The 23,946-nt window shown below is 48.1% G+C and overlaps 1 protein-coding gene across 1 annotated transcript; it reads left to right on the top strand.

Annotated features, from left to right (window-relative positions):
* Nucleotides 1-17,934: 17,934 nt before the first annotated feature.
* Nucleotides 17,935-23,530, top strand: msantd2 (Myb/SANT DNA binding domain containing 2; the record flags this gene model as incomplete). Its single annotated transcript, XM_084474251.1, has 4 exons — nt 17,935-18,378; nt 21,474-21,732; nt 22,375-22,438; nt 22,609-23,530. The coding sequence occupies exons 1-4, from the start codon at nt 17,947-17,949 to the stop codon at nt 23,528-23,530; spliced, it is 1,677 nt and encodes a 558-aa protein (XP_084330377.1). The 5' UTR covers nt 17,935-17,946.
* Nucleotides 23,531-23,946: the final 416 nt, after the last annotated feature.

Here is a 23,946-nt window from a genome sequence, read left to right as displayed (position 1 = left end):
ACTTGATTGCACTAAGCCGCCATTGCTCCATGAATTGTCCATTGTCTGAGGAAAATGTCCTTCTTTCGATTGTGCACACCTAAGTATAATCGTCATTTCCCCATGGATTTGATTTGCTACTGAACAAAGAGCATTAGACTGCGCTGGTCAACGGTCGTGTCAGACTGTTGAGAAAGTTCTCAAATAACTGACTTTAGGTGTTCAACCCCAGGGCAGCCTTTGACTGGGTTTTGGTGCTCATCAGGCATACCCATACCAAAGATATTAGTTTAAAAAATCTCTGCACCGCGGAGGAATGGAGAACCAGCTGACGTTCTTCGTTGTGCCCAATTAACCAGTGAAATCTTTACAGTCTATGCGGTTGTGTCAAAACATTTCTTATATTAGAATAATTCAGTGCAGAACCTAATTTATTCCTCCTATCTCCCTTCCTAATATCTCCTTGCGATATTAACATTAAACGGATCTCCTTTAAAAAATAAAATAATATCTCCTCTGCATCTTTAATAGTGAATCGGTGTTGCAGAACCAGAGAAAAATATGACATTCATTAAACTTATTCTGTGACCCGCCTCAGGGTGAATACGTGGTCCGCGACTTCCATGCTTTTATTCTATGGGTGTGTATATTTCGTTTTGCACAAAAAAAAACCTCTGACCTGAATAAGAGCACAGCGAGAAAAAACAACAACAATCCAACGATCCCACCCCCTAGCCCCAAACACAACACATGGGGCCAAGCGGTGTTGGCATACAGCAGCCTCGACCGACAGCGATGACAACCACATCACCACATCACGTATGAGCACCATGGCCGCTCCCCTCCGCAACCCCCCCCCGCCCCCGTTCCCCAGCTGCACCTCCAGGGCAGAGTCAGCCGTGGTCAGCCGCGGTTGATGTCTGAGTCCCACTGAACAGCACGCTGCGGTGGACACTGGCACAGGGATCACCTGCGCTCAGATGGCCGGCACCGGGGAGGGGGGGCGGGGGGGGGGGCACTGGTGCCGTGGGCTAGGACAGTGACGGGCCGCTGGGTAGACAGCCCATCACGAGGGGCTGAGGGCTGGAACATCTGCCGGCGGATGGGAGCCCCCTGGCCCCACTGAGGGGGACCCCCCACCCACCCACCCCCCCAACCCCCAGCACCCAGCCCACTGTCGGTCCATAATCACCCACCCATCCTCTAGCAACCATCGGGTTCGGGAGGGAGGGAGAGACAGGCGGCACAGACGCGCACACACACACACACACACACACACACACACACACACACGGACCTCCCACACACACACACACACACACATACAGAACTCCAGCTGGAGGGAGTAGGGCCATGGCGGTCGGGGGGGGGGGCCAGGGACCCCCCATGGAGGCTGCAGGTGTACGGTCGATCGGCCCAACGGTTCTGGTCCTCCTGGCGAGAGCGCTCCCTCCTCTGCTTCCACCGGAGGGTAGGAGGGGGGGGGGGGGGGGGTGGGGGAGAGTTGCCAGTAATTGGAAGTGTTTTTGACAACCAAACAGCGCTGTGGCACATGCCCAGCACCGGCACTTGGCACCGTCCGACGGCAGAGTTTGCGGGGAGGTGCGTATGGCTGCCCATATGCCAAAGAGGCGATAATTGGTGTTTTCCGAACCGTGGACTACGTTGAGTATGGTGATCCCTTTAGAGAGAGAGAGAGAGAGAGACCGGACCCTTCTGAGGAGAGTGATCATCTGCATCGCGCTGGGGTGCTGTGTCCAATTAGGCCTCACAAACTTCCTCTCCTGGAAACACCCTGGAGCTGGTTTCCTTCCCGATTCATCCCGACGCCTTGACAGCTGACTTCAAAGGCTTCGGAATCCCGGGCCCAAAATCAACCAGATCGACATTGTTAATGGGCAAAGTAGTCTTCAGAGGGCTCCAGTCAAAAAAAAAAACGATATTGAAACGCCTTCTGCCTGCCTGCACGGCATCAATGCTCAAAACAAAAATGCTGATATTTGATTCCCAAAAAGTAACAGTTGTCGACAGTTCAACCCATTGCTGTATCATAATACAACGTTTACTTTGAAGCCGTGTCAACTTTTTCTTTGAAGCCATCTAAACTTATGCCATAATATGTTTACACAAATCACCCGATTATACCGGAGTGTGTTGTGATCGTATACATATTGCATCACCATCTCTGCATCTAAATAGGGCTTCTTCTGATATCCAAGAGCTGTATGATTAGTCAAATAGGGACGCGGGCTAAATGGCGCAGTGAAGGGGCCAATATGCTTTTAGTCTGAGGATTAGCTGATCTCTGGGGGCCCTCAAGTTACATGGTTGGGGCCCCCGCGGCTGGAGGAAGTTAAACAGAGTGCTGCGCTGCACCCCTGCTCACACACTCACTGCCGGGACCGACGCCCCAAAACCCAAAGCAAACTCTGGCTGATTGCACAACAAAGACACAATTAGCCACGACCCCGTGGACATGGAAGGAGGGCCCGGTCGGTGCCTGTCATTCATCCCCATTGGACATTTGCATCTCATGAATACACCGAAAGCACACACATCCATATTAATTTCGTCCTGAGCCCATTCTTTTCTTAATATTTCATTTCCCTGGTAAATGCGGATGAATGCAAAGTGCTTATTTAAATATGCATTAGAATTGTTATATTTCCCATCTTTTTTTCTTTCCCCCTCCTCCCACCCCCAAAAAATCAAAATGGCACAGTTTTCGGCAAATTTCCCCAGACCCTGATCTGATTCCCTTGGGTGTGGGTATACTCCCCCTTTCTCCTAGTCTACGTGTGTGTGTGTGTGTGTGTGTGTATATATATATATATATATATGTGTGTGTATGTGTGCACCTCTGCCTGTTTTCAAGTGGTTCTGCAAAAGTGACCCCTTTTCAACCCCACCGTGGCGGGCCTTTGATGCAGGAAGGCCAGTGAGCGCCAGCCCGCCCTTCTCCACAATCAATCCACACCGACTTTCAAGACACTGGAGTTTACCGCAATCAGTGACCGAGGGAGAGAGACTGAAAGAGAGAGAGACAGAGACACACACACACGCACACACGCACACACACGCACGCGCACACACGCACGCACACACACACAATGTTGCGGTGCAAAAGTGTGAAAGGCTCTGTGTCATATTGATTGGAACAGAAAAGCAAAAGATGAGTTATTTGTCAGCCCTGATATCTGAAGGAGGTGAGGACTCTGATTGCTTTCCAGCTGGGCTGCCCGTGGTGCGCACCAACTTCAAAGTATAGCCGTTGCCTCTCCGTAGGTGTGCGGTGTGAGAAATCGATGGCGAGTGGCAATTACACAGAGAAATAACACGCTCGGGAAAACGGTTGGTTTACCTGCCGACAGTTGATTGTACCGTATCTTGTCGTATATCGACAGTAATGGCTTACTTATGATAAAAAACAATGCATAAACACACACACACACACATATATATATATATATATATATATATATATAGGGGTCAAGTCTATATATATTTATAAAACGGGGGGCCTAAATCAAGCGATCTGATTGGTTCCCAACCGTTGTACTGTATATTGAGCGTATACACACAGCTATGACGCCCGTTCAGTTTACAGAGTTCAGTATCACTCACTCACACGCATATATATATAGACTTATATAGGCCTTGAAAGCAAAAGCCGTCAAGCTCAACTGTAGCTCTGCGCTGACCTCTGAGATGGAAGTGGAAGTCACACACACACCTAAATAAAAACCACCGAGCAGGGGAAGACTAAAGCCACGTCGGGCGATTCCTGTGGACACACTGAGACTCTCAGAGCACGACGAGGGAGGCATTTGTTTATGCATATCACCCCCCCGCCCTCCCACCCCCCCCCCCCCCCCCCCCCTCCCATCCCCATCCCCTGCTTATGTATCTGCAAAAAAAACCAGCTCCAATGTGTCACACCTAAAACAAACCCGCCCCACCACGCACCAGCAGCTCCATCACCCTCCCCCTCCCCCTCCCCCGTCCTAACTGCCCCCGGGGCCAGCTGGGCCCTCCGATGCGGTCCACGGGGGCCCGATGAGTCAGGCGCCGCCCAACAGGTAGCCACCCCAGGTGCTGGCACCGCCTCCCCATTCGCAAAGCCATCGCACGCCCGCCCGACAAAGCTGAGCGTAATTAGCCGTGTAGGGGGGGGGGGGCGGGGCAGGGAGTGGGGGTTGGAGGCTGACCAATAATGAGCAGTTGTGAGAGTAACGTCGGGGCGGGGGGGGGGGGGGCTTGGGGTTGGGTCCCTGCATTATGGATTTTGCCATCTGGCCCCACGAGGACGGGCTGGAGGAGGAAGGGCTGGAGGAGAAGGTAAGTGATAGGCGGGGCCTGACGGGCGCCCAGTTTAACAAAGATGTGGGGAGCGAGAAGGGGGGCGTGTCCCGAGATCACACGCTGAATTATGGCAGCCGTGACTGAGCTATTGTGCGGCCCTGATGGGTTCGCCATTCACAGCTGGGCCAGCCCAAATTGTTCTTTTATACTCTTTGATGCTTGGCTTTATTAAAGTCAGAGGGGCTCTGCAAATGATTAACAGACAAGCACAACAAGACGGGCCCATTGTGGACGCGTCCCTCTTCATTGAGGCCCCCCCCCCCCCCCCCCCCGTCCATTCATCTTCACCAAGGGGGCCCCAGAAATGCGGGCCCCTGCTTGGTTAACTGTGTCCTCGGTGGTCAGGCCCCATAAAATTGGTTGCGAAAACACAGTGGGTGTTAAGATAAGGCAGGAGCCGGCGCGCCGCAGCCCGGACCAGGACGCAAGTGTGTCTCATTTTCCTTTTAAATGAGGAAACACAGTGCACGGCACATGAGACATGATGTGTGACGAGAGAGGGTTCTTGGATTAAAGTTTATTAAGCAGCCTCCGCTGATGTCTTTAGCTCTCAACAGCACTTTGGCAGTTTCAACTGGAGCCAAGCAAAACTTCATGTCCAACCGTGTTCCGTTCAGACTTAATAAGCTGCCGAAATTGCCACCCACAGGTCTTACTTCCTCCTCTCTCTCTCTCTCTCTCTCTCTCTCTCTCTCTCTCTCTCTCTCGCTCTCTCTCTCGCTCTCTCGCTCTCTCTCTCTCGCTCTCCATGTTTGCCCACCCCCGGAAGATTGCCATTTAGCAATCTCCTACCCCTAAAGCGTATGGCATAGTGACTGTGTGTGTGTGTGTGTGTGTGTGTGTGTGTGTGTGTGTGTGTGTGTGTGTATGCTCCCGCATGCATGTGTGACTTTAAAACAACCCAGACCCCAGCTTAACAAAAGCCTCTCAAAGGGGAACCCTCCTGTCCCCTTTGCCAGATCTCCCCCTTCCATCCTCCACACACACACACACACACACAGCACACACACACACACACACACACACACACACACACACACACCAACGCCTCCTCCATAAACTCGAGTCAATGGCATTTTCAAAGGCAATTAGGCCAGCAAGACGCAGGCCTTTTTTTTTCTGCATGTCCTGCTGGCCCATGTTGCTCTCCTGATGCTGCCTCTCCCCCCCCTGCCCCCCCCCCCCCCCCCACACACACACACACACACACACACACACACACAAACACCAGAGCTCTGGCCCTCGGCGTGCCCTCACATCTTCCAGGCTGAAGCCATTAGCTCTCAGGGGGGACTGTAATATGTGGCGTCTCAGGAAGTGACAGAGGCCTGTATAATGGGGTGGTTCTCTGTCTACAGCCAGTGTGGAGACTTGAGCAGAGATCACAGGGACACCGGTGTCGGTTTTACAGTGACCCGTGTGTTTGTGTGTGTGCGTGCGCGTGCGCGTGGCGTGTGTACTCGCACTTCTGTCTTCCGCCTCAATGTGGTACTTTTTTTTGTGGAGTCCTGGGCGATACAGGAGTTTATTGTCCATGACGCTACCGATAGAATCAATAGCCCGCCGGAATACAAAGCAAAACTGCAATTCAACACAAAGCTCTTCCTCTAATGGTGGGGCTTGGATCAAGATGTGTCTGTGGACTGTAGGGTGTGTACGGCTGGAAGAACAACAACAAAAGCGTCCCCTCCTAGAATAGTTGGTGGCTGAAAGGGCAGGCGTGGATGTTGGAAGAGGCCCTGATGGAAATGTTGTCCTTTGAATGGTGACAACAGCTGTCCTGGTGATTGCTTCCATGTTTTCGTATGAGGCAGTGGATGGCCCTTCGCAGCAGGCCTCTCGTCAGACTGGATGTTCTATACAAACTGGAGGTGGAAACGTGAAACGAGACTTCAGAGAAAGTGGGCCTCTGCCATCGCTTCCATTCCGCTGCACATTCAGTCCAAAGTTTCAGTCCGAAAACTCTTAAGGAGGTCTCTGGCCACACCTCTCCTCAAGTTTCGAAAAAACACTCAAAGCTCAGATGAATGCCCGTATGAACACACACATGGGCGCGCACACACACATGCCCACACACACACACACACATGCCCACACACACACACACACACACACACACACACACACACACATACACGTACATTTTGGTAAAACAAATCACAGCACAAAGCTTTGAGGACCTTCTTGAGCCCACCCTGAGGAGTCCCCCACTCTCAACCCTGTCACCAACCTCCACCCTCCAGCCCCCATCACCAAGCCCTGCACACACACACACACACACACACACACACATGCAGACACACACGCACACACACACACACTGATTTGCATACAAAAGCAAGCAGGCAAATGCAGAGCGTGTTCTCTCGTTAAGCCACCCCGCATTTGATTGGGGTCATTATGAAAGGCCTTGTTAAGATTTGATGCACCATCACCTCTCTGAGCTCAGGGTAGCAACGCCATCATCGCAGACGACTCACAGATACACTAGCATGGCAAGTTCCCACATATTATCGGATGGGAGCCAACAGAATGTCTGTCTGTCTGTCTGTCTGTGTGTGTGTGTGTGTGTGTGTGTGTGTGTGTGTGTGTGTGTGTGTGTGTGTGTGTGTGTGTGTCTGTGTGTGTGTGTGTGTGTGTGTGTGTGCATGTGTTTGTGTGTGTTATTATTTCTGATACATATTGAATAAAAAATATGGACATAACCATGATGTTTATAGTAAATTAAAAATTAAGTTTCCATGTTCCATGTTCTGCTTGTCAACGTTTTAGACAACAAAAAGTTGATCTATTGTATACCATAGAATCAAGGAATTGTAACATTATGGAGTGATGATATTATATCAAGTTTCACCATTTTTATTTTCATTGCTATTTTAAGGATTTAGGAGGAATGGATTAAAATTAATCGGAATGTGGGTTTATAAAGTATTTTGAGCTGTAATCGTTAAAAAAGTTTTAAATTAGATTTCTTCCTAGACTAAAATGTGTTGCAGTGTTCACTTGCTTCGTACTGGTGATTAGGGTTTGTTTCCTTACCTCTCACTTAAACACATTTAGCCTTTAGAAAGTTTCTAAAGTAATTGGCTTTCTCCATGAAAACAAAACCGGAGAATGAATACTGAAAGAAAAATGAACAAAAAAATTTACTTTTTTGTCCGACGTTGACGCCGTATAAGATGCAACATTTCTCCTCAATCCAATTTTGCCATGATCTAAAGACACGACCCTTCCACCCAAGAGTGTTCAACCTCTAAAGAACTAAACAAACCTTAAGGACCCCTTTTTGTTCATCTCTAAAGGAACAAACACACCGCTGTTTGCTATCCCAGCCCCTAAGTGATCTGTGTTCATTGGAAGGGGCAGCCCTTTAATTAGCTGGGGGGCCCCCGGGGGACAATTACTGTGGGGGAATCTGGGCCCTCTTTATTATCATCCCTTTTAAATATTGGCCAAAGAAAAGGGGGATACATGGGGTGTGGAAAATTTAGATTTCCCCGGAAGCCCCACCTCCCTTGACCACATATTTTTGGGGTATTTTTATGCAACCCTAGGGTCCACCCGCTCTTGGTAAATATGTATGCCTTGGGTGGTGGGAGGGGAGGGAGGGGTGGGGGTGGGGGGGGGGGGGGGGCACAGGGTGGGCAGGGGGGTTTGGGCGGTGTAGTCCCAAGGCAGGGGTCTGGCGGTGGGGGGGTTGGAGAAGGGGGGTTGATGGACGACCCAAGCAGGGCATCATCTGGGCTTCCATGCACCGTAACAAAAGATTTGGGGGGGACTGGAAAGGGGAGGGGGTGGGAGTGGGGGTGGGGGTGGGGGCGGGGGGGTGGGGGGGGGGTGTGGTGGGTGGCATGGGGTTCCGTAGGAGTTAATGAAGAGGACGTGGCACCACGCAATGTTGAAATGAGAGCTGACAGTTCGCTGTGTGAGGGAAAGTGGAAGGGTATGCGGCCAGTGTGTGTGTGTGTGTGTGTGTGTCAGCGCGTGTTTGTGCGTCTCACAAAGTTGGGTTTCTTCTTCCCTTGCCAAGGTCCCCGTATCGTCTGGATTTTCATGCTACGCCTCCAATGTCACATTCATCAGAATTAAATCTGATGATTAATCAATAAGATCAGCATTTAAAATGAGCAATAGAGGAGCCCTCTGGCTGTGATTTCTACTTATTTCTCAGCCATCGGGAGGTCATGTTAGAAGCAACGTAATTTAGTATAGGGCATAACATATTTAACGTCTTCCCAGATTTGTCTCGCCAACGGCAAAATCCCCGATCCCCGCGCCAAAGTCTTTTTCGAAGATGTCCTTTGACAAAGTTACAAGTCGGGCACAGAACACACCGGTCCTGTAGTACGCCGGTACGGTAATCCTGGCCAACAACCAACGCAGATCTCTTCAAATCTCCTTGAAAACCCATTCTAATTAAAACACGTACTAAGCAGGCTCCATTCTGCCTTCCGGATCTCCTTCTGGCCCGTTCATCCCATCCCCCCCCCCCCCCTTGTGCCCGCTGTCCTTGAGGTTATCGCCGTCTACGGCTCCTGTGCACGCCTCGCGCCCCCACCGGCGCCGTCCTAAAAGGCTCCAGAGTGGCCGGAGACGGGGACTAATTACCGCCTGCAGATGGGTTTGCGGCGCCGTTTCCCCGGGAATAGAGGGATTACGGGCGAAACGAGAAAAGGCACGCGAACAAGGACGACGGCCGCGGCCGCGACGGCCGTCAAGAGCCGACCTTGGAGAGGCCTGGAGACGTGTGTGTCATCCCGGGGTGCCTTAAGAGTGTTTTCAGGAAGCTGTTGAAGCCCCTCTCTCTGGTGCACGGCGACGCCGGCCAAATCTTAATGATACTCGCTGGGTGTATAATAGCCGGTTTGCATCATTTGGGATTACACCGATTGGCCACAGTGGGTGAGAGTGTATGTTTTTGTGTTGTTGTTTTTTTTGGCATGCCTTGCAGCCTCCCCCCTCCTCTCCCCCCATGTGTCCAAGTGCTGGCTTTTGTTTTCACACGCACATACTTGGCGCGTGTGTGTGTGTGTGTGTGTGTGTGTGTGTGTGTGTTGTGGATGTCATGGGCAACATTTTCTACAGGACTTGAAACTGTCGGTTTGTAGAAGTAGATATTTTTGAAGAATACCATCAATTTGTGGGGTTTTTACAATCCCAATATTCTCCTACCATTTACGTATTTTCGGATAGATATTCAAGTAATCTGTTATTAATCTGGTTAGTGACTAAGGGTTCACTTCAGAGTAGACAATGTTGTGTGTCCTGAGTATGGTATATGATAGATAGACGGACAAAGGGACAGACAGACAGAGAGATAGACAGACAGACAGACAGACAGATAGACAGTTAGACAGACAGATACATATAGATAGATACCCCCAAATGACAGTGATTGCAAATGCATGACTTCTTACAATTCAATTGGCCACTTAAAGCTGTGAACTGGTAGCTGATAGCACCTTAATCACGTTGCACTCTCTCTCTCTCTCTCTCTCTCTCTCTCTCTCTCTCTCTCTCTCTCGCTCTCTCTCTCTCTCTCTCTACTCTCTCCCTCTCTCTCCCTCTCTCTCCATATCCATCTACTCTCTCTCTCTCTCTCTCTCTCTCTCTCTCTCTCTCTCCTCTCTCCCTCTCTCTCTCTCTCACCTCTCCATATCCATCTAGTCTCTCTCTCCCTCTCCCGACCCCCCCCCCCAGAAGGGTCCCATGTGCGCTGCATTAGGAGGAGGAGAGGTGGGGTATTAGTGCTGGGCGTTAATCAAAGGTGGAGGGCTGGAGCCGGAGTGCAGGAGACATGAAGTGTGCAACGCTGGGTGCCGGCCCGATGCCGGGCCAGGGGCCCCTCTGCTCCCAACGCCTTTTAATTAGGCTCACAGTGGGGTCCCGCCACACACACACACACACACACACACTACACACACGCGCGCCACTCATCACTCATCAGTCACACACACACACAGACAAGCATGAATCTCATCACTCTCTATAGCTCACCAACACACAGACGGCCAGATACGTGCAAGCACAACACACACACACACGCACGCACACACACACACACACACACGACACACACACAGAAAAGTATGCCTCTCATCACTCTCTACAGCTCACCCACACACAGATGCACACAACATACATGCGCACCACACACACACACACACACACACACGTGCACACACGCACACGTACACACACACCCACAAACACACACACCCATGCCGAAAGCAATTGACAGTCACGCTCGTTTTCTTCTTCATTATTCTGGCCCATAAGTCATCTTCATGTTTAGATCTCAGCCTCAGCTGTCCTGTCTGTTGTCCGGGGGAGGAACACGTTTGTGCAGAAACACTCAGCGCTCTGCTTGGGATTCACCGGAGCAGTCTCATCCTTATTTTGGAACAAATAATTGTGAAAGATTTGTTTCTTGATGACGGCAAAACTTTATAACGACGTGGGCCTTCAATAACAGTATGCGTCAAAACCCTGTTATGTAAGCTGCTGATTTGCATCATAGTTAGAGATAGTCACTCTACAACGAAGGGGTATAAAAATGTAATAAAATTTAAAAAATGGGCAGCTTGCCATCTGCCTGGTGGACTGTGGTCAACGACCTTTCACCTCCGGGAAAATGTCACGACACCAAAAGTCCCCCCTCACACAAAAGACCCTATCAAAATCTCATTGGGGGATAGAGTCCCAATCTCATGTCACTCTCCCGCTCTCCTCCATTCCAGATGATATCGAATTGTCTGTCTGGCTGACAACAGAGTTGCACACCGGAGGAGTGAAAAATCCTATTATTATTATTTGGTATTATTTATTGTGGTCATCAATCAAGGCTGAGCGACGGGAAAGAGACGGCGGGCGGTGTGATATTTTTTTTTTTTTTTTTTTTTTTTCCATCCATGCCAGGTGCGCCAACGCCGATGACACCGCTGAAGTCTGCTGACGGTGAATTATTATGCAGGGAGAGCTGGTGCGATGACGGCTGGAACTGGCACACATTTATCCATCTCATTTCAATCGCATTAGGATCAGGATCAGTGGCGGACGCGTGTGATACCGCACGGCGTGTGGACGGGCAGGAGGGGGCGTTTTGTATGCTAATGAGGTGTTTTGACGAGGTGTGGACGACAACACGGGTTTTGTTTATCGGACTCTGGCTTTCTGCTCGCCTTCTTTTTGCCCGTTTCTAATCATTGAAAATTCTAAACTTGTCTCTCACCTCGTGGTTGTGTGACCGTGTGACTATGAATATCCAATGAAACGCTGTTTCAGCCGTTGAGCGGAAGTCCTTTGTCGTTGTCGTGGTTGTATTGATTGTATTGTATTGACGGTTTGGTTGGTTGATCGTGAAACTCATCTGATTAATGTTCAAAACTAGACCCATCGGAACAGTGTAAGAATAATTCAATAATCCAATTATTTACTGGGACTATTAGTCTATTATTTTGTAAAAGTACTCCACAATTTTAACAGTCACTTTCAGTTTGAAACGTATATTTTTTTATAGAAACGTGGATCTGTTCATGTGACAATAATAACAAATCTTGCATTTTATTTGTTAACTTTTTGTTTGTAACTTCAACAAAACATAACCAAGATAACCAAGTGGGCCTAACTTAACGAAACATCGGTGAAAGAGGGTGCCCACTTGATAACCCCAATGAAATGCTGCATACTGCATACTGCTGTTAGTTGGGCCATTTGTCTTGTGTTTTTCACCATTGGTTGGTAACTTAGTGGCCAGGGTGCTTATAAGGTTGGTTTTGGCAGGGGCTCCTGAATATGTGTTTTCCTTGGATTTTGGCACAAGGGATTATAACATCTGATCCTGTGTATTAATTAACTACTGTAAATTACTTAAAAACAACTACTTTAATTCACAAATTCAAAAATGTCAAAGAAATCCTTTCCAACTGAATTCCAACAGTAGCAGAATAGAAACAAATGCTGATACGTTGAACTACGCTAATAAATGTAACTTTATTTTAGACTGGGTGACACTAATGGCAATTATTCTTCAGAGGGGCCAACTACAGAGAGTGGGGCCTCTGTAGATATCAGAGAGGGATGTGGGGGGGGGGGGGGGGGGGGGGGGGGGGGGGTTGAAGATGGAGCTAGCGGACAGGTCAGATGGGGAGGGTAATGGCGTATTGAGCTGCGGACAGCCCCCGGGGTCAAGAGAAGGCCCCGGCAGCCCCAGCTGCTCCACACCTGGGGCCCCCCCAGTGTACCTCAGAAGCCTATATCCCTTAATGACTCACCACACAGCCATCAACATCGTCCGACTCCGCCGCCAGTAGGCCTATACACCTCATGAATCACTGCAATCCTCAGAAGACCCACACACACACACACACACACACACACACATGAGCAAGCCTTGGTCCGTTGTCCCTGATTGTTCTTCCATTGTCTGTCACTTCCACTGTTGACGTTTTGGGGAATTGTGCAACGCTGACAATCGGATCCATATCAAGTGAGAGCAATTGCTGACCGGGGAAAGATGATCGGCATTGATTTAGAAAGTGGAAAAACTCAGTTGTGAATGTGATTGATAATATTGCAATAAAGCTTGATAGAAATGTCATGATAGTCATGTTTTGGATCCTGAATTAAGATATATTTTCTAATAACTCCCAATATCAAGGTAATGACATGACAAATATAGTGACCCCTCAAAAAATACCAACCTCTGTTCTAAGGAATGAATGACTTCATCCTCTTTCTGTTCTTTTGTGATTTTGGTGGCAAAGTTAACGAAAGCACAACTCCGTCTTATTGGCTTTATCATTAAACATTCATGAGATGTTAATGAGAAATATAATGAATTAATGAAGCTGTCTGTGATATTTAGATGTAATTGGGTAATGTTACCCATCTGGTGTTAATTTCAGGTGACATTCAAATCTTCTGCTTCAGATGAATGGCAACAATAATAATACATAAATAATTAAATAATGATGTTACAAATATATAATGTCATTATTTGATTTTGATTCAAGATGCAAACAATGATGCCACACTACCAACGACACGTTGTGTACATTTACTGTATATCAGGTTTTGTGTAAATGAACATAGTGGCTGGAGCAATTGAAAAATGCATAATAAAGTATTTTAATATTTTTTTATGGAGTGTTGGAGTGTTTTTAATGGAGTATTTCAATTCTCATTTATATGAAATTTAGAACAACAACAACCAGGAACCGCATTGAGAGATGAACAAACACTCAGGGACACGGTCATGAAGTATCCATGAACACAAAGATCCCGCCCTGACCCCCGGAATCCACCTCCTCATGCTCCTTTGTACATACTTGAACTTGGATTCCCTTACTACTTTACCCCCTCCCTCCACACACACACACACACACACACACCCATGCACACACACACACTCACACACACAAACGCATAAATTGCACTCTGCTCCCTTTCAGAGCCATAGAGGCATGACATGACTTTGGCCCTGACCCGGGGTCCTACCTGGGTGTTTTGTTTGGACCGGGTGGAGATCAGATGTTCTCAGTCATTACACTGCCTCTCATTAGGTCGCCTGTCTGGTCTGAACAAAGCTAATGAGACAATGTTTAATGTCCAAAGCCCCCACGGCTTAGCCCCCCCCCCACACACACCCATGCCGCCCCTTTGTATAAGTGTGTGTGTATGTGAATGTGTGTGTGTATGTGAATGTGTGTGTGTGTGTGTGTGTGTGTGTGTGTGTGTGTGTGTTTGTGCGTGTATGTTCGTGTGTACCCATGTGCATATCTGTGTTCCTGTGTGTGTGTGTGTGTGTGTGTGTGTGTGTGTGTGTGTGTGTGTGTGTGTGTGTGTGTGTGTGTGTTCCTGTGTGTGTGTGTGTGTGTGTGTGTGTGTGTGTGTGTGTGTGTGTGTGTGTGTGTGTGTGTGTGTGTGTGTGTGTGTGTGTGTGTGTGTGTGTGTGTGTGTGCTGGGGTGTGGTGAGCCAAATTACTCCACCGTCCCGCTCAGGGATGGCACCTGGGCCCCGCTCGGGGGTCTGGCTTTGGGAGGTGGGGGGGGGGGGGGGGGGTAGCCCTTGGGGGGGGATGGGGGGGGGGTCTTCACTACAGGACCCATCTGGAGGAAGTTAAGGAGCTAAACGTTGATTGGAATGATATAGGGATGTTGGGACGTGAGGGTCTGGGATTGGTGAAAACAAAGAGGGGGGAGTTCAGAGGAATTGGCAGAGTCTTTGTCTGAAGACATGAGAGGGAGACGAGTGAGGGAGTTCTCTTGTGTTCTAGGTGAGTAGAGTCGGGTTCTGGATATCAATCCAGTTGTTTGTTTTTGATTGTCGCTGCTTGTGTTATTTGCACTTCATGAAACACTTAACACACAGCGTGCGAGATTTGTAGTTGCAAAATGTTTTAAAGATTTTCGCATTTCAGCACATTTCCCAAAAAGCTGTCACACCGGAATAAAGGAATGAATTAGAAAAGGAATACATCTAGGTACACCTGGATGAAATGGAGGAATGTGCTATTATAGTAAAGTAAATATCCACTGTATAACTGAAGGCCATGGGAATTATTTTAAAAAGTTTTGATCAATTCTTTCTTATGGTTTCAAGGATTCACCCAACTTTTCCGTGACTATGACAACCAGTTATTTTTTTTTAATACCTTTCCCAAACCCTTTTAACTTTTCAGTGTCCTTTCATACTATAGTTTCTCCTAGCACTGGGGTCCTTGAGCTGACACACCTGGTGCAATCAGCCACCGTGGAAACACAGTAGGCACACATAATGGCATGTCCTCCCCCTGCCTTTGGACCTTGATTCCATCAGAGCACTCAGACACTGGAGGAAGGGGGGGGTGTGGGGGGGGGGGGCGGGGCAGGGAGAGAGATGACATCGTCGTCGCTGACACTGATGATGGTTCAATCTTCAACTCCATGACATGAGGAGCGATGGGGGCTGGGTCTGGGTGCACTGGGAGGAACGGCAGGCTGGAAAGGACACACTTGACTCCATGGTTGATTTACCAGCCCCGATATAGGATTCTACATGGATTAGGACTTTCAGTGAGTGGAATGAGTGAATTCTATCGCACACTCTTGCAGTCTACACTACTGCATTTATGGGGATGTCAGGTGTGGTGAAGCCCGTGTTGAATCTGCATAAAACTTGGCTAGGAATTTGTTTAATGAACATTACAACCGGGTTAGAAGGTCCTGTCTCGAAAAACACATTTCATGCCAGCAAGACTTTTCATTCTTCTTTGGAAGTTTTTTAGGAAGCATTCAACTCCCACACTACTGCTGCTGTATTATAAAATGTGATTTCACAGTGTCATATTACTTCTGCCACCCTTGGAATTTTGTGGGACATTTACTGGGGGAAGAAAGCGGCCGGTGGTAAATGAACCTATCATTTGACGTTAGAGAGAATAGAGTCGAATTTAAGGTGACAGCCTGCATTTTAAGCCGATAATTACTGTGTCATTTTGCATCTGGGGGAGTTAGAAAGTAGCGTTCATCGAGGTGTGTGTGTGTGTCTGTGTGTGTGTGTGTGTGTGTATGGGGGGCTGGTGGGGGGGGGGGGGGGACTACACTTTAGGGAGCATACTTATCTTTGTCTACTCTGCTCCACAGAGGTAGCAGATGCGGCCAAATCAAAGGCATGAAGACATTTTTTTTTAAAAAGTCCTAAATTGCATTCATCAGCCCAAAGGCGTTTTCTGTTTTTTCTAATCAAGCCGGTCTCCCTAATGTATGCAGATAGAAGACGAGTTTTCTTTTCTTTAACAACAAAGCCTGCATTTATCCCCCAAGTCTGAGGAAATGCACTAATGCAGACCCGTATGAACAGGAGAATTACTGAGCACGGGATTCAACCTTCAACGTTTCATATGGAAATAACTAGCACAACCCTTGCATGACCCAGCCTTTTCAGAGATGCAATGGAAATCCACTTTAATCATCCACATATGTAATACCATGCGTGGCTATCTCTGCTCCATCTATTGTTATCTGGAGAAAAAAAAAGAATTGATATGCTAATAATACGTCTGGGAATGTACACACAAAGGCACTATAATTATCATGAAATCTATCTTCAAATGTTGTACGTATAAGACATCAAGCTAAAACATTATTCTGGAGTCAAGTAAAAACCTGCGTCCTCAATGTTTGTTCAAATACTAAAAGAGGCATCTCGTTCATTTTAATTTATGTCTGTGCATGTCCACAGCATGAACATGACTGCCTCCTAACAACCATGCAAATGCAATGAATTCTACAATTTTGTCTGCCTGGATGTTGCACATAATGTGAGTATGCAGATAGCTTAACCTCCGCTCCTGTAGAACGAGCTAATGGTGCACCAACCAGAGACGATGCCATGTTTCTGACATTAAAGACCCATTATGAACATTTTGGGGATCTGTAAAACAGACGGGAAGCACTAAAACATCATGCTTGTGCACAGCTGAATTTGTCAGAATATGTATCCAACTCTTTGGGAACGCCAAGCTATAATAGCAACCATCATCCATTTTTTAACAGAAAGAAAATTTTGAAAAAAATAGTAGCTATCCTTTCTTTTCTCTTTTTTTGGTCATGTTTTTTTTTTCCACTCTTGACAACTTTGTGACAGACATTTTTGGTAAAGGTTAGAGTGATTAGTGCGGCCAGTCATTAACCAGTTGTATTTTTTTGGACAGGTTGACAGGGTGAGTGGAACTTGTCGATAAGATTGTGCCGATCCTGTGGCCAGGTCGCGACCTCTGTGGGGAAAGGGCAGGTACCGGGCATCTGGCATCACAAAGCAGATCGAACGCTGTCAAAACACATTCAATTATATTTATTTAGCTGACACCTTTGTCCAAAGCGACTTACAATAAGTGCATTCAACAATGAAGATGTAACCCAAAAAGTGCAAGAATCATTCAAGTAGGTAAAATGTATCAAATAAGCAAACTGCTTTAAGTGCTGCTATATATATAGGTCTATATCATAATTATCATTTTATAACGCAGTCTGAACAGATCCATTTTCTGCCTGGGGTGGAAGATGGGTAGGGTTTGTTCCCCTGGATAGCTAATTATCTTGACTGTACTCACAACATAACAAAATAACTAGGCCCACTTCATCCCCAGTCCCTAGCGACGAAGGATTTTCTTTTTTGGACGAGCCCTTTCTGGCTGCTTTGTTTCGTTTTAGCTTGAAGCAAGGAGAAGGAGCGGGACATATACCGTTGTTGTTTTTTGTTGGTTTATTTCTGGTGTGCAGTTGTATATCGTGCCACAGCCAGCTGTGACTGACATGATACTCTGAGGGGCAATAGCAGACTTGGCCTGGAGTAGGTTAGGTTACCTGGCCGTTTTTTTCAGATTTTATATTAAATTAGCCCAGGTCTCATTTTTTTATGGTGCAGTAGTTTTCAATTTGTAAACGATATACATGTACAATACGGTTAATATCGTTCCTAGTTAAATGTTAATGTATGATAAGTAGGCATATCCGTGAGTCTAGAGTGCGATCCGTCGAACGGATCCGTATTTTGCATCCTCCCACCTGGTACCAAACACAGACACACACACCCCCTCCCCTTCCCTTAGCAACAGAGGCAAGATGGCGGCGTCCAGTAACACTGAGCATTCTCTCGACATATCGACGCCGCTAAAGATACCCAAAACGGAGGTACCATCTCCGGAATCGGAGGATTTGAGTGACAGTAATCACTACCATTCAAACCCCTCAACGCCAAATCGTTTTTCGCCATTAAACGTGAGCTCAGGAAGCGCAGGCCGTAGTGGCTTGGCCTCATCCTCCAATAGCTTCACCGCTTGCCGGGGAATGTCTTGGACCCCGTCCGAAACGAACGCCCTCATCGCGGTGTGGGGGAACGAGAGACTCACGGAGGCGCGGATGCAGCAGCTGGAGGTGGCGGGTACGGTGTTCTCGGGCAAGGCTCCCGGTCCTGCCATGTATGAACGAGTCTCCAGGGCCTTGGCAGAGCTGGGCTACGAGCGGACTCCATCCCAGTGCAGGGAGAGGATGAAGGTAAATATTAGGGTGCAGCTCTCTACATCAAACTAGCCGACTGTCTAAAAAAAATCGTATGGTATGTATTGCTTTTATACGAGGTAATGACAGTCCTGCAACTTGGATAGGGCGATCGCTGGTCTGTGGCATTGTTTTCAATGAACGTTAGGCAGCACTGAGCCGGTGGTGATGGTATATTATAGTAATAGCAGGAATTCAGCTTGCACATAGACTGACAAATGAGTATCTAAACTAATCTGCCGGTTAACATAGACATATGTAGCGTAGCATTATATGGGATGTCTGGTTGACATGTCTGTTTACACCACACCTTTAGTTTATTTCTCTCAGTATATCAAGTATACCACCTTGCCACCTTTTAATATCATGATTAGATAACCACCAGTTGTTATTCTGAACAGCTCATTAAAGGAGATAAACAGGGCGGCCAAGTGTCACGAAAAGTCTGGAGTGAGATTACATGTGGTGGGGGCGGAGCGGCCCAAAAATTTAGCAGAATGCTGCCACCCTTCACCCCACACACTTATTATTGATCTTAAACAGTTTCCAGCTATTGTAACTAGTGGTTCATAACTGATGAATACAAATGTAAAAAAAATCGGATAAAACAAGACAAATTCAGACAAATAAAATAAATCGTTGTATCAATAAATGTGTAATGAATACAATGGGTATGAACTTCAACCTCAGTATAGTCTTAAAGAACAGTGGGTTCCTTTTTCTGTGTGTGTGTGTGTGTGTGTGTGTGTGTGTGTGTGTGTGTGTGTGTGTGTGTGTGTGTATGATAGAGAGAGATGAATGGCCCTCTCATGAATCACCCATTTTTAGAAATACCTATAGGCGGCTGCTCTACTAAAAGCTTTCTGCTTTTCCCATTTTCTACGGTTTCCTGCTCTGCCTCCGCTACTTTCCTTCACTGCCTCCTCCACTCTCTTTGGCACTACCTCCTCTACTATTCCCTCTACTGTTCCCTCTACTGTGTCCTCCACTCTCTCCTCCACTCTCTCCTCCACTGTCTCCTCCACTGTCTCCTCCACTGTCTCCTCCACTGTCTCCTCCACTCTCTCCTCCACTCTCTCCTCCACTGCCTCCTCCACTGTCTCCTCCACTGCCTCCTCCACTGTCTCCTCCACTCTCTCCTCCACTGTCTCCTCCACTCTCTCCTCCACTCTCTCCTCCACTCTCTCCTCCACTGTCTCCTCCACTGTCTCCTCCACTGTCTCCTCTACTCTCTCCTCCACTGTCTCCTCCACTCTCTCCTCCACTGTCTCCTCCACTGTCTTCTCCACTGTCACTCGAAAAACCCAGCCAGTCCGATCACGCAAAAACCCCAGCCAGTCTGATTGCTCTTATTTTATGTATTTAATTCCTTCTTTGCGTGTCTTTGAAGCTGGTTGGCTATATGATTGGGTTGGTTGGGTAATAAGGGGCAGACAAGGCAGTGCTGCACTGTACAGTCCTCTCCTCCACATTCACAGGTGGTTTGGTTTCATAGCCCCATCTGGCCATGGCAGCTTTTGATCGCCCTGTTCCTGTTCTTAGGCGGTTGAGCCTCTTCCACTGGACCCATGGTGCTTCTGTATTATGTACATATGTATTTAATGTAAATCTAGAAAAGTTAAATGTGAGGTTCAACTGTTCCATACAGTATATAAATACATGAATATCAAACTAACGGGTAAAAACATGTTTCCAATTCAGAACTAATGTTCTCTGTCAACCAAGTTGGAGAGAGCTTATGGGCACATTTTAATAGAAAATATAACACGTTAAAATTATGTTTGGAAAGACATTAAAAGAAAGCTCACAAATGTCTTTCAGTTTGACAACTAAAGCCTATGCAACTTAATCAACGGTATCCTATACTTTTCATTCATCAATGATTGGGATTTATTTTACGAGTTCTGCACACATTGGAACAAATTAATTGAGCTAAAACTGGGTACCAGATAGGCCCAGTCCTGAACGCAGAGACCCAGGTTTGAATCCTGCCCGTGGTCATTTTCTGCATGTCCTCCCCTCTGTCTCCCATCCCTTGCGCTAAAACTAAAGTTAGTTTTCAAAAAGACTAATACAGGCTGCCTAGGCCAGAAAATCAAAATAAGAACGGAATGGTTGTCGCACAACCCACCGACTCATACCGGGGGTTCCTGCTAGAGTGCTGTAATAAAGCATGTTGACATGAAAGTCAGTTTCGGCTGCAATCGTTTGGCTACGCCACGATTCGGTCATGCCATTGAGAGACATGGAAATGACACTTGCTCATCTTCCATTAGGAGTAACCAGCAGGGCTGCCACGTTTTAGAGAACAGTGCTCACGCCACTGTCACATCCTACGCCTGCTGCCACATCTTATGATGATGAAAAGCAATTAACATTGCCGGCGTTATTTAGCTTACTTTCAAAATGCCTGTGGGTACTGATAGGAAAGCTGGGACGGCTTAAACTCGGTGTGTCGTCGCTACTACGGTGTGACTTTTGGCCGGGCTCTGTGCGCTCTGCTCTGTCTGTTCACGGTCGGGGTCAGATTGGGTGCGCATTGTATGATAACATGCAGAGAATCTTATTTTGCAAGTTATTGCAAAATAGCTCGTCATTTGAGAAGCACAAGGTGTTGCGTGAGAGCGTGTGAAGAGGGTCAAATCGCGTGAGTCTAACGCTCTAATGTGTGAGAGTTGGCTTCTCTGAAACAAGTAATGACACACATACAGGGTGGTGTTTTTATATGGCAGATGATCCTTTTATAAAAGAATCACAATGCCACACCAAACAAACTCCGCTCACCGAGTACTACAACTTAAAGGTCCCATCGTGACATGCCACCATGTGTGGCGTGACTAGCCGTTACAAGCCGCTTTGGAAATCTTTGGTCTATCCTTCACACATCTAGGTGGACACGCCCACCTGTCACAAGTCACACGGGGGCAGCTTTCCAAAACGGCTTGTGACGGCTAATCACACCACACCCTGGCGGCATGTCATGGGACCTTTTAAGAAAGTGCCAAATGGCTCCTGATTCCCCCCCCACCCCCCCTCACCCTCACTCCAAATCCTTTGTTTCGTACTCACCACCACCCTCGTGTCACGCCCAGACGCTGCGTCGCTGCTACAGCCGCGTCAAGGAGCACGGCATCGGCAAGCGGAAGAGCAGCTACTCCATCGAGCAGCTGGAGAAGGTGTTCGGCCAGGGGGGGTGGGACTCCCAGGGCGGCTGTGCCCCCGTGCTCATCAACAGCAGCGGGCTGTACCAGGAGATGGAGTCGGACTCCAGCGCCCTGGAGGACTTCTCCCAGGAGGACTGGTGCAACCAGGTGCTGGCCTCCGCCTTCCAGGAGGGAGACATGGAGGCTGGTGAGAGGGTGGTGGTGTGTGTGTGTGTGTGTGTGTGTGTGTGTGGTCGAAGTGGTTGTTTAGAAGTCGTGTTGATTTTGTTAGTGAGCGCAGAAATTAAATGGACTGGCTTGGTGACATAGGAACACTTTTTACTTGTTTTATTCGTGAAGAAATCAGGGGGGGGAATGGATTTGCTCACACATTGAAATTATTTTTTGCTGTAAGATACTTACAATACAGATACTGACATTACAGATATTTCCATTGCGATGTGAATTACAGATTTGCCGCAAGTCAACTGATTGTATAATGAGCCGAGTAAGTTCAGAGATAGAGCATTACACTTTTTTGTTCTCTCGTGTCATGTCTGTCTATGTTAAAATAGTTTTCTTTGATAGCTATCATGCAAATCCTCCTGCTCTTGTTAACCCAGCCAGGGTAGCTCATGTCATGTCGTCTTCTCCTCCAGTAGCACATCAATACTCTGATTTGCATTATTTTGATGTAATAGATAATCAATGTAACAAAGGTACTCAATGTCATGTCCACAATGTTAATCACTGTGTGTGCGTTTGCGTGTGCTTGTCTGTGTGTCCACGTACTATTGAGTAGTACAGGACTAATGCGGTTTGACCTCTTTTGTGCTTCCGTCCCCTCCAGAGGAAATCCAGGTGCCTAAAAACAGAGTTCTCCATTTTCAAGCCGAGATCTCAGAAAAAACGCAGTAAGTCAAAACCAAAAAACGTGTTTCCAGTTGAATTCGATGTAGAACACAGTGTTGTTGCATTAACCCTGGATTTCTCTGCGTGCGTGCGTGTGTGCGTGCGTGGTGGACAGAGAACCATAATGACCTCTTAGTTTTCCTCCGTGTTCTGTTCGTCGTCGTCGTCGCAGGAAGCGGGAGACCATGCGCAACGTGGTGCGCATCCTGGAGTCGGTGCAGCTCAAGTGGGAGCACTTCCAGACGTGGACCGAGTTCTCGCGGCTGCACCTCTCCAACAAGCTCGCCATCTTCGGCGTGGGCTACAACACGCGCTGGCGGGAGGACGTGCGCTACCACCACGCCGAGATCAGCTCGCAGGTGCCACTGGGCAAGCGGCTGCGCGAGTTCTTCAACCCCGAGAAGCCCGAGGGCCGCGTGGTCATGACCAAGGTGCAGAAGATGAACTGGAAGAACGTCTACTACAAGTTCCTGGACATCACCATCAGCGAGGCGCGCTGCCTGGAGCTGCACATGGAGGTGGACTGGATCCACGTGGCGCAGACGCGAGCGGCGGGCAGCGCCACGGGGGTGTGCCAGTACCTGCTGCCGGGGGACGTCCCCAAGACGTACGGACTGTACGCCGTCGGCTACGAGGCCGTCGACGGGCTGACGCCGGCCACGGAGCCGGGCGCTCCGTGGTCGGGGGAGAACCGGGGCGCGGAGGACATGGAGGCGGTGGCGGCGGTGGTGACGGCGGTGGGGTTGGGAGAAAGGACCAGGGGGCCCGGGATCACGTACTGCTATCTGGGCATAGCGGAGGACAGGACCCTGCAGCAGTCCCTGCTCTACCACTTTCAGGGCGTCGGCAAGCAGTTCTTGCACGGCGAGTCCTCGGGCGTCACTCGCTTCCTGCAGGAGAACTGTCGGGGCGGAGGCGGAGGCGGAGGTGGAGGTGGAGGTGGCGGCGGCGGGGAAGGCTTGCCTCATCGGGCGGCGGTTTACGTGAAGTTTGTGGAGGTGGAGCTGGACTTCCTCTCGGCGGGCTCCCTGGTGGAGTGCTTAGAAACTGCCGTGGGCTATTCTTTGAAGTACAACAAAAAGGAGCCCTTTTGATGGACACATAGTGGGTTTTTGTTGTTGTTCTCGGAGGGCAGGGGGGGGGGGCGGGGGCGTTGCCTGGGATGCATCTCGTTACGGAAAGAGAAAGAGGGGTTGGAAGGTTTGTGACCAATTTTGTCTGTTGGGAGGCATTGCTGTTTTGCTTCCTTTGCCTATTCAATGTTTATCTTATTATATGAACGCACAATGCAGCAAATGCACCATGGAACACTGGCTAAGGTTTTTTTTTCTCACATCATTTTATTTAAATAATTGAAAATCAACCAAAACGCTGCAGGAATGGTGTCATAAATGTATTATTATAAATTATAAATTAAAAAAAAAAGTACAATCTAGGGGATTGTAGTTTTAACTGAAATCATGCTTTTTCTGATCCACTTCAACCACTTTTTTTTTAATATCCAAACAGA

This window comes from Micromesistius poutassou (genome assembly GCF_964030765.1).
Source record: "Micromesistius poutassou genome assembly, chromosome: 10".
NCBI classification, from domain to species: Eukaryota; Metazoa; Chordata; class Actinopteri; order Gadiformes; family Gadidae; genus Micromesistius; species Micromesistius poutassou.
Note: the sequence above shows the minus strand (reverse complement) of the source record. Positions and strands in the feature narration are given on the sequence as shown.